At 37.2% G+C, this 11,105-nt stretch overlaps 4 protein-coding genes across 4 annotated transcripts in view; 3 read left to right on the top strand and 1 right to left on the bottom strand.

The window, feature by feature from the left end:
- LOC136412991 (heparanase-like) overlaps positions 1-11,105 on the bottom strand; it is a 75,043-nt gene that overhangs the window by 22,825 nt on the left and 41,113 nt on the right. The gene's annotated exons all lie outside the window — the stretch shown is intronic.
- LOC136412995 (uncharacterized) lies at positions 95-1,317 on the top strand. Its single transcript, XM_066396294.1, has 5 exons — positions 95-300; positions 361-612; positions 660-944; positions 994-1,182; positions 1,237-1,317. Exons 1-5 carry the CDS (start codon positions 222-224, stop codon positions 1,263-1,265), a joined length of 834 nt encoding a protein of 277 aa, XP_066252391.1. The 5' UTR covers positions 95-221; the 3' UTR covers positions 1,266-1,317.
- Positions 2,258-4,853, top strand: Ir76b (Ionotropic receptor 76b). Its single transcript, XM_066396281.1, has 8 exons — positions 2,258-2,522; positions 2,576-2,715; positions 2,770-2,949; positions 3,001-3,121; positions 3,172-3,381; positions 3,434-3,672; positions 3,948-4,189; positions 4,243-4,853. The coding sequence occupies exons 1-8, from the start codon at positions 2,450-2,452 to the stop codon at positions 4,748-4,750; spliced, it is 1,713 nt and encodes a 570-aa protein (XP_066252378.1). The 5' UTR covers positions 2,258-2,449; the 3' UTR covers positions 4,751-4,853.
- Positions 8,156-11,085, top strand: LOC136413286 (nose resistant to fluoxetine protein 6-like). The gene is given in 12 exon segments (XM_066396744.1): positions 8,156-8,570; positions 8,631-8,860; positions 8,862-9,091; positions 9,150-9,411; positions 9,463-9,623; positions 9,681-9,849; positions 9,899-10,092; positions 10,148-10,280; positions 10,336-10,522; positions 10,573-10,715; positions 10,767-10,907; positions 10,974-11,085. Coding segments are annotated over 12 exon segments (2,103 nt in total). The 5' UTR covers positions 8,156-8,329; the 3' UTR covers positions 10,986-11,085.

Here is an 11,105-nt window from a genome sequence, read left to right as displayed (position 1 = left end):
CCAAGGTTCTTCGGCACAGCTAACCTTCGCTAGAGCCTTATCTTATGGGTGTAATAAAACAATCGCAAATGCCTACTAATAAAAGCGACAATGTAAAAAATGCTCACACACCGCATTTGCACTTTTATCTGCTGTGAGTAGTCGCCAAAAGAAATTCCAGAAATTCCTTTTAGTGACTATAAAAAAACAACGCAGTGTGTGGCAGTAACAATGTGATTACAATGGCCTCAGTGCTACTGTATAGTATTTTAGCCTGTGTGCTCCTCTACGGAATTCCCACCATTGCATTTAACCATGATGGTGAGTTTCACTCGGTGAAATATTTTTAATGATTGATCGACGAAATCTCTTTTGAACTAGTGGTAAAGCATCCCCATCACAGACATGCAGAGGGACACCATCACCACCATTCCAGGCACGGCCATAAAGGATTGGCAGCAAGAGACTCCAACTCAACAGCTACCAATGCAACCGCCAGCGATGCACCCGCCAGCAACTCAACCGCCAGCAATTCAACTGCCAGCAATGCAACCGTCAACTCCACCACCGACTCCACTCCCACCACTAATGCCAGTCTTTGCCTTTCCAGCTCTGAGCAAGAGCTGATTACTTGTATGTTCTCCTGAGAAATCTATCCCTTCACTAAATTGCCATTCTAGTTATGAAATGGTTGAATAACACCAAGGATCTTCGGTTACTTTACGAGTTGGCCCCGCCGTCAGTAAAATCGCAGTATTCTGGCGTCAGCGTCACCAATTCCGGTAATGTCACCATTTTAAATGGGACTGTCTCCATTGCTTTGGACGCCTTGTACCATGAATATGCAGAATATAAAATAATTGAGTATTACGCAAGGGTTTTCGGGGTTTTATTTTGGACCCCCGGATTTTTGGCCTCGGAATATGGGGCCAACATAGCAAAGATTATTCTTCAAGCTTTCATTGGTAAGTTTTCAAGATGGAGATTGGCTCAAAGTGAATTTTGAATCCATAGGAGGGCGCAACAGTACTGGAAATTTCGTTGACAATATAGACAATGTGGTTTCCATTAATAGTTCTTGGCCAAATATTAATTTGACCAATTGGGAAAATTGGCTATTGCCTTCGAAAATTGTTAACAACGTTCAGCATGTAGAGCATGCAATTGAGGGAGGAATTACCAATTTCGTTCATAACGTCACAAGTAAGTTGCTATTGAACCTTTTTAAGATATAAAATTGTTTCTTTTTAATTCCAGATTTTCTTGGACTTAAAAAACATGCGTGAATTGTTAATTAAGCAAAATTTCAAAGGACAATTAAAGTAATTTTTCAATGGATCTTCGACTTTTATTATTCGAGCTGTCGAGGTGTCAAGCACTATTTATCTATGCCTTGAGTACATTTACCAGAAAAAACAGACATAAACAAAACGGTCACGAAATCGAAGTGCCTCTGGTCTACTATCTAAACCCACCCTTCCTCAATTTATTTACCGACCTACATCATTTATATTAGTTTTTAAACTCGTTAAAACGCAAGAAATAAAAGATAATAATATTTCTTTGTTTGAACGTCGAACATAAACATAAATTGTGTGTCGATAATGATGGGTAAATAGAAATGAAGGTCGCCTAACGGCCCAGTAAATTAGTGGCCGTTTCGTGCCGTAAGCAGGGGATGAAAGCCCGTGTTTTGACCTACATGAAATTGATTTAAATGGGACTTTAGTCGTTTTAATGACACGGCAAAAATCTTAGAATTGGAAAAAATGATGCTTAAATGAATTTGCGTAATCAAAAATCAAATGCCAAATCCTGAAGACTTGAACTGACTTTCAAAATTTCGAACGTAGTTTGCAAAACATTTCTATTGTCAGTGTACACGATTTGTCATTTGTTTCGGGCAGCTGGGTTCGAAAATCCAGTGTTAATGCCACTCGTTTCGAATTGATTGCAAATAGGTGCATTAAAAATTTTATGCACATTAACTAATCTTGAAAGGGTGAATCCCGAAATATATGATCGGCGATTTAGTTGAATATGAAAATAAAAAAGTTTAAATTTTGATAGTCCAACAAACGCGTTAAAAGCCCTTTAAGGTCGGTTTGTTAAGGTAGATTTAAACATAGAGTTATTGCAGGATAATCAATGGAACTTTCAGTTTTTGTTTCTATATCAGAGAATGTCAAATTTTATGTGCCCGCTAACAGACATTTCTAAAATGCTGCATTCATTGAAATTCAAAGGCAAAACCTCAGGAAAACGCATTCCGTTATTCTACGTGCACATTTTCCTATATTAATCAAAATTAATGATGACACATATTGCCATGTACGGTGGCGGAGTTACGGAGTTAGTCTTTCGAAACATCGCGCACCCTGCAGGTTAAACGCTTGCTCGAAATACTAAAAATGCGTTTGAAAAAAAGAAAATTCCCCATTGCTTTCTCTTGGTCAAACAATTAATTATTATGGGATTAGCGGAAGTAATTGTACCAGTGCTTGCATCTTTATGTCTTAATTACAAGTGTGAGAATGTTACAGGTATATTCGTACTATTTTAAGTTCAACTTCATATTATAACAACCAAATTATAGGTGGTCAAAGTTTTTATTTAGAGAAAGATGGAAATGGCACATCTGTCTCAAAAGCTGTTCTAAGGCCTCGATCCTATATCGACTTGAAGGAGTTACGAGAACAGATCAAATATGAGACTTTTGTGGTGACCACCCTATCAGTAATTATTTTTAAAAATCCAAAAAAACTTTTAGTTAAGTTCTTCGTTCATTAGAACGGTCCCCTTAGTGGTTACACTAAAAAAAACGGATCGTATGTGGGAAGAGGAGTGGCTTTCGACGTCTTCAATATTATACAAAAAGTCTATGGCTTCAATTACGTTGTGGTGCCGCCAAATTCCACCAGTTTTGATCCCGAAGAAGAAGACGGATTGCGGCCTTTGCTGATTAATGGGGTAGGGCTTTCCGTAGAATTTGTTCTGATTTAATAGTACCGACATCCCTAGCGAGTTGATGTGGTAGTAGCATTTCTGCCTGAGAAATATAACGATCAAGTTAACTACTCTAAACCTTTGGATATAGCTGAATGGAGGGTTTTGATGAAGCGACCTAAAGAGTCAGCCACAGGTTCATTATTATTATTCTTAGAGCATTTAATGCATATTAGCTAATTTTAGGATCGGGGCTGTTAGCACCCTTTACTGCGACAGTATGGTCGTTAATTATAATTTCCCTTTTGGGGGTGGGTCCCATTCTCTGGCTAATAATCATTTTTCGGGCCAGAATGTGTAAGGACGACAATGACATAGTCTTTTCTTTGCCCGCATGCATGTGGTTTGTGTACGGTGCTTTATTAAAGCAAGGATCTACTTTAAATCCGAGGACTGGTACGTAAGGTATTTAGATTGCTCGGTAAAAAATAAATTAATAAAAAAACAGATTCGTCTCGCATTTTGTTCTCAACTTGGTGGATTTTTATTACGATTCTTACTGCTTTTTACACCGCAAACTTGACTGCTTTTCTCACGTTATCCCAATTCACTCTGCCAATCAGCGAACCCAAGGATATTAGCAGAAAAAACTACAAGTGGATTACCAATAAGGGGAATGGGATTATCGAGCAGCTTTCATCTAGTAATTCCTCTTTGCTATACGACATTGGTCGTCCTCTAAGGAAGGTACGTGCCCAATCATTATACTAATTACAATTTACCTCCGCCTCTACGTCAAGAAACAGAGTACTTGACTTTAAGTTCATCTTAGGTGTCATAGAGGGTGCCACATCGGAAAAGAGTATAACCCTTATAATTTACTTTTAGCACAATTTAACTCGTTAAAATCTGCATTCACCATGTGTCAAGAAGGGTTTTAAAAAAGTGCGTAAGCACAAAAAACATTACTGTTTAAATCTGTTCCCAATATAAAACAATTAACTAAGATATTGATCTATTAGGTAAATGAAGAAAATGAGTACGACATTTTAACTCAATACGTTACTGAGATGAACCACATGTACATCAGAGAAAAATCAATTTTGGAAACTATCATGTACGAGGATTACAAGAACAAAACCAGGCATGGAGTTGATGAACCCAAAAGGTGCACTTATGTGCTAACACAATTTCCTGTGTGTAAATTTCCCAGATCATTTGCCTTTCGGCGCGGATTTAAATATATTGCCCTCTTTAACTCCGCGTTAGTAGAATTGATGTAAAAAGGTTTTATGATTAATCAATATAACATTTTAGTATCCAGCAGCTCATGCAGGCCGGAATCATCGAGTTCAAGCACACGCAGTTTCTGCCAGACACCGTGATATGTCCATTAAACCTGGGAAGCAAAGAACGAAGGCTTCGCAATTCTGATCTCGCTATGACTTACATGATCGTTGGAGGAGGATTGGTGGTCTCCACTATAATATTTGCAATTGAGCTGATCATCCAATTTTTAAAGAAACACCAGTGTTGCAAAAAGCGACGCATAAACAATATATCTTTTAAGAGCAGTGGAGTATTCAGCACAGGCCTTAATACAGAATTTAATTCGAGGAACCAAAAGAATTTTGAAGCACCGTTTGTGACGCCACCTCCTTCGTACCACACTTTGTTCAGTCATCCGCCCATCATGCCGGGGCTTCATTACAGGAAGAAAACCATAAATGGCAGGGAATACTGGGTGGTAAATGACAAGCAGGGCGGAACATCTCTTATACCGCAAAGAGCACCTTCGGCTTTGCTGTTTCAGTTCACCAATTAAATAACTATTGACCCAAGCAAGTATAAGTTGATAGGGATTTTATTATTTTGGAATGTTGAAACACGGATAGTTTGGCCAAATAAAGTTTGCTGTCGTCATTAGAACCTCTGATCTCTCACTTTTAAATTAAGGATCGTTTTCTAATGCTGAAAAATCTGATAAAGCACACTCAATAGTCCTCGACTGTACTTGAAACTGGGTCAGTGCACTTTGTGAAGTGATAGCACTAATTGCTTTTAATTAATGTCTTATGCAGTAATTCCATAAAAATTTGTGACTGATAAAGAACATGTAACAATTTAATGACCTTCAAATTTGATAATCTAGCCATTGTTCGCGGAATATCGAATTTTTCGAACAGGTCAATGAATTTTCTAATTATTAAAGTTGCTATTGCATTGCGTCAGTCTGTTATTATTATTTCCTGTTTCAGATTAGAGAGCGGACAATTCGTTCCAACAAAAACATTTAAAAAGTAATCTACCTCTCGACGAACTAGCGTGAGATCCGATATGTCGGATTAATTAAGCTGACAATGAGTTTGAAGTATTTCGTCACAGACCGTTGCATAATTAAAGCTGGGTGTACACGTACCCCCTGGCAGCAAAGTCGCTTCAGGCATGCGCTTTGATGTTCAAACTTACTATTAGTTGTTTTTGCTAGATTATTTCTCATACTTTGTCATGAAATATCCAACGACGTCCCATAAAGCACTCCACCAAAACAAGCAATGAACCATTTAGCTTTGTTTAGTTAAATGAATAATGGTAAATTATAATTGCAGCACTGTAATTACCTTAAATAGGTTCTCAGGTTTCTTAATATTAACAAAACTAAATGCCCGATGGTAATCTGATAGCAAGAGAGTCAACACCAATCCAGTGCCTCGTACTCACCAGGAATGTTAAAATACTTTTTATTTGAACTTGCGACTTTTTAATCACTGCGATTCTTCAACCGCAAATGCGCGCTAGGCCCTACATACCGTGCGGTTCCACATTGTGAACCTCAGTTAAATAATATGTAAACAATGAAAAAACTTGTTTGTTGATAGGAATTTGGTTTGTTTTGTGCTCGCAGAGTCCTTCGTTATTTTTATTTATCAATTTTAATTTTTTTAGCAAAGACTTGTTTGTGCACGCAAAATGGAAAACGATCAAGTTTTCTATCAACAAACGTGTTTTTTCATTGTTTACATACTATTTAACTAAGTATGTACTGCATTTTTTACAAAATTTATATTTGTTTTTCTCAAAAACTGACCACTAGACTTTGAATCGCAATATACCATTCGGTGCAGTTTTCAGAGTTAATTTGAGATATCACTTGAACCATCTTTCAATTTTTAAAAATCGGCTATTTTGCGCTACCGGTGACGTAAGCAACATTAGAAAAAAATAACCAAACGTTTAAAGATAGAATTTTTGTCCTATTTAATGCTGCTTCTGAATTTAAAAAATGATAATTTGTTAATTTTTAACAAGGGGGGCACAATTTAGAGTCGCACGGTATAGTCATGCTCAAGGCATGAAAAAGCTAAAATGTAAAAATTAAAAAAATTAAAATTATATATTTATAATGCCATACACCTGCACGCATTTCCTGTTTGTTAATCGCAGCTTTAACATTTTTTGCTGCTTTGCCAGCCAAAATTAGTTTAGATTTGAACTTCAATTATAGGATAATAATGTCGGAATACCCGAATGTAATTTTGCATGTAATTGGCAGTGAACAATTTATACTAAAAATAGAACCACACTTTATAATAAAAAATGAAAGAGATGAACGTTCCTCTGCTAGTACAGTCTTTCCCCATCTAGTGTTTTGGTAAGTAATATGAGGCCCACTAGACTAAGCAGTTTATTAAAACAGTACATTTTTTACATCTTTTGAAGTAGATAATTTAAATTTCTCATATTAAAAATATTAAAAATATATTTTGATTGTCTTTTACGGACCAGCGACAATATTTGATCATTTTAGCAATTCTAAACGGTCTGTATTGTAAGATTGTTATTTGAGCAGATTTTTTTTTTTTTTTCATTTTATATTTTCATTTTTTTTTCTTCGAAGGGTTTCGGAATTTCAAATTCATTTAATTCAGTTTAGTCGTAAAATTAACATCAAAAAATGCCTCAGCCAAGACTTTTTCCGGAAGGTCTTGCTGGTATTGTTGCAATCTTGCAGCATGGGAATCTTACACACGACAAGAAATATCCCAAATGTATAATGTCTCACAAAGTGTGATTAGTCGTGCATGGAGTCGTTACTTGCAGACCGACAGTACCAAACTAGGACATGGGGATGGTACACAACGAGCTACCAGCAGAAGGCAGGACCGTTTTGTTATTACCACTGCTAGAAGAAACCGAACATTCTCTGCATCCAGAATTCGTGCACACATTGGTGTTTATGTAAGCCTGTCTACGATTATAAGAAAGCTGCATGAAACTCTTAGCACAAGAAGACGTGCTGGACACCTCTTCTTAAATAGAAAGCATCGTGTTGCCCGCAGAGCATGGGCCAGCAATCATAGTACCTGGACTGTAGCTGAATGGAGGAATTGTCTGTTTATAGATGAGTGCAAGTACGCATTATACCACTCGGATAGCCGTATTTTTATGTGGTATATGATGTCACGAACGCCTCATGGCCCCCACTGATGCCTTTGGTGGTGGCTCGGTAACGGTATGGGGTGGAATCTATTCAGAATCATGCACCAGTCGAGCCAAATGACTACTCAACGAAATCACAACATGGTTATTCATCCCACTTTTTACTCCCTTTGCATGGGAATTTGGATCTGATTTCATCTTTATGAAAGATAATGCCCGGCCTCACCGTGCAGGAATTATAAATTTGGTTCTTCAACAGCATGGCGTTTCTCGGATGCAATAGCCACCCCGCTCACCCGATTGCGATCCAATTGAACACATATGGGACCATCTCCAATGGCAACTTCATGCTCGAGATCATCAACTATAAACATTTTGAGAAGCTTGCTAATGCCTTCAGAGAAGAATGACAGACTATGGATCAAGAGATAATTCGTGCATCAATTTTGAATACTCCAAGGAGGGTGCGGGTAGTTCGTACAGTAAGGGCGGACTGACTGAGTAGTTGCAGCGAATAAAATTGTGTTCTCATCAAGTGACTTAGTTAAATTTTTATAGAAATTCATCTAAATTTTGTGAATATTATAACAACAGTTTCGTTGTTGGAGTAATTTTCTTTACTTTGTGCCGGTGCTTTTTGTTCCATTACTTTTGGGACACCCTGTATACGCGCACCTACGATTGCTATTTTTTAGTCGCACTACAGAAAATGGTAAGTGCGTGCCAAGCCCATATCTTATCAAGGTCTTGCTCTAGATTTACAATATCTAATTCTGGATTTTGAATGTTCAAATTATCGTATTGAACAGATAATATCTTAAAATTGAAAAGGGTCAATAACTTTTGCATCTTAATCACTTGAAATTTTGTTATTAGTTCAAATAATCTCTAATCTCACTATCTCGCAGACCTTCCCTATAAAACACGGTCAAAACTATGTTTCAGCACATTAAGCTGCCCGATTATGACCTCTCCAAACATTTATCTGCTTTTGGTGGTTCTTTCGACCCTCGGTCACCCATGCTTCGGTCAAGCGGTGCTGGTGGGCAGTGGCCATTTTCTTGAAGACCTTATAAATCAAGTTGCAAATTCGGAATTAAAAGACCAAATTCGGGAAGTTGTAAGTGAAAAGTGTTCTCAACAGAGCGATTGGTTTTTTGAGAACTTGGGCAATTTGACAGACGATGGAATGTGGGCCTTGCGAAGTAAGTACCTATAACCCAATTAAAATAATTTATGGGACAATTATTGATATCCTCAAATAGTGATTGATGCGAGCGCCAAAATTCCTGCAGGACTTCTGAAACTGAATTTAGGGGGATGGATGGGCAATTTTGAGCAATGCTTGGAAATCACGAGCAGCAAGCGCGGGATTAAGGGCAACTATTGTTTGGGCACCATGTATATTGATATTGATGAAGTCTTCAATAGCATTATCACCGTAAGAAACATTTATTTGAAGTCGATCATAAATTTATCATTACACATCGCAGGGGCCTCTAATGCTAAGAAAACTGAAGCTTTTCTCTGAGAGGAAATCTGGGTTTCAAGACCAATATCCAATTGCCGCTTATCCATCTTTTGGGATTTGCATTCCAGATGGGTGCACTGCAGATGATCTGAAAAGCGTAGTTGAGTTGCTAAATTTGAATTTTTCCTTGCCTTTTGAGTGTCAAACCATCGAAACCGCGAATCCACCCTTGACCACAAAGGCTTGGTGTGTCATGTAAGTTTTATTATTATATTCTCACGTGTTTTTTTAAATAAAATTCTTATAATTTTAGAGCATTTTTTGCTGTAATTGTTCTCCTAATGGCTCTGTCCACACTATATGATGTGTACTGCCATGAGGAACCGGCGCATATAACCCTAACAGCCTTCTCAGTCTATACCAATGGTAAAAAGCTCCTAAAAGTGCAAAAGAATCAAACGGAATTGTCCTGTTTGAATGGAATTCGGGTGCTAAGTATGATATGGGTGATTGCAGGGCATTCTCTTTCAATCACGATTACTGGGCCTGTGTCCAATGCTCTGGACGTTCTGAAGGTGAGAAGATTTTTCAATAAAAGCTCTATAAAATTAAATATCTTCTGCTAGTACTTGGACGCAACCAAAAGCATGATTTTTGTCAGCGCAGTCCACTCAGTGGATACGTTCCTTATGGTTACAGGACTTCTCGTGGTGTACACTTACATGAAATATAGAGAAACTGGAAAAAGGTTCAATATTTTCTCTTTTTACTTTCACAGGTACATTCGGTATGTACTAACACAAATGTATCCATTAAAAATGATAATAATCAATATTTATTACAGCCTGACACCGCCATTCTTTGCAGTAATTCTAGTCAGCATGTCACTTCTTCAATATCTGGGTTCAGGCCCTCATTGGTCGTTTATTGTAAACTACTTTCAAGGTTTCTGCGAGAAGAGCTGGTGGTCTTCTTTGCTTTATCTTCAAAATTATATAAATGTCCAGCAATGGGTAAAAATTCGAATTAAAATTAAATGGTGTATAACAATGTGTTATACAGTGCGTAGGTCAAACATGGTACCTGAATATAGACTGGCAATTGTACTTACTTTCGCCTATATTTTTGCTTGCCTTATCGTGGAGACCGACTATAGGGACTTCATTGTTGGGGCTGGCTTTAGCAGTTTTTATGGCAATTCCTTTTTATGTAACTTGGACTTATAAATTGCCGGCCATAGTGTCCAATTTATATGGGTATAAATTAACTTTTCAACAGTTGTCTCATTACTACAAATTTTCTCTCAAATAGGGACACCATGAACTTTCAAAATTTATACTATTTGAAAACTCATACTAGGGCTGCTCCATGGTTTGTCGGAGCTTTGATTGGATATGCCATAGCAAAACTTAGACTTAAGAAGGTCAAAATTACCATTAAGGCTGTAAGATTCTGTTAAAAACTATTTAATACTATTGCTTGAGAAGTTTGAATTTTAGCCTCTAGCAATTGCGATATGGATTATGGTACTAACGTTGATTCCTGTGTGTATTTTCATGGGGCATGAAGATCTTAGATCTCAGAATTACAACAAATACGGAAATGCCTTTTACAACTCGTTTGTTCGTCCTGTTTGGGCGTCTTGTGTTGGGTGGATTGCTTTTGCCTGTTCCTGCGGATATGGAGGTTTGCTTTCAGTTTAAGATAAAAACTTTTTTTTTTCAATTTTATTTCAGGGATAATAAACAAGTTCCTATCAATGCCAATATTCGAAATTCTAAACAAATTCACCTATTCGATTTATTTGCTACATGTCACCATGCTGTATATGATAATTTATGCTTCTAAAACGCCTACGTATTTCTCCTTTTTCCATGTGGTAAGTAGCTACAAATGGCAATTAAAGTATATAATTTAAGACCTGTTTTAGGCGTATTCATTTTGGGGAATTGCTATGTTAACCTTGGCTTTATCAGTATTTTGGGTGTTAGCTTTTGAATCTCCCATAATTGTGATAGAAAATTGGCTTATCGGTCGCCATCTACGGAGCAACCAAAAAGCTGCAATACAGGTATTGACACCCAGTGAAAGAACTCCACTTCTCTATATAACATTGTAATTTTTACTAACATTTCAGGAAAGTGCATGAACTAAGAGTGGATGAATGACTAACAATTGATCAGTTTATGTCTCTCTGTGATAAGTATCTGTTCCTATTTTATGAATAAATAAACATTTGCACGCTATAAAATCGATTTCTTGCCCCAAT

The sequence above is a fragment of the Euwallacea similis genome, chromosome 13, assembly GCF_039881205.1.
Source record: "Euwallacea similis isolate ESF13 chromosome 13, ESF131.1, whole genome shotgun sequence".
NCBI classification, from domain to species: domain Eukaryota; kingdom Metazoa; phylum Arthropoda; class Insecta; order Coleoptera; family Curculionidae; genus Euwallacea; species Euwallacea similis.
This window is presented reverse-complemented; position numbering and strand designations above follow the sequence as displayed.

Excerpts from the sequence above, each read along its gene's own strand:
- LOC136412995 (XM_066396294.1), top strand. The coding sequence starts at position 222 with ATGGCCTCAGTGCTACTGTATAGTATTTTAGCCTGTGTGCTCCTCTAC. Across the intron at positions 613-659 it reads TGAGCAAGAGCTGATTACTT|TTATGAAATGGTTGAATAAC; the intron begins GTATGTTCTCCT and ends TTGCCATTCTAG. Across the intron at positions 1,183-1,236 it reads TTTCGTTCATAACGTCACAA|ATTTTCTTGGACTTAAAAAA; the intron begins GTAAGTTGCTAT and ends TTTTAATTCCAG.
- Ir76b (XM_066396281.1), top strand. The coding sequence starts at position 2,450 with ATGGGATTAGCGGAAGTAATTGTACCAGTGCTTGCATCTTTATGTCTT. Across the intron at positions 2,523-2,575 it reads CAAGTGTGAGAATGTTACAG|GTGGTCAAAGTTTTTATTTA; the intron begins GTATATTCGTAC and ends ACCAAATTATAG. Across the intron at positions 3,122-3,171 it reads ACCTAAAGAGTCAGCCACAG|GATCGGGGCTGTTAGCACCC; the intron begins GTTCATTATTAT and ends AGCTAATTTTAG.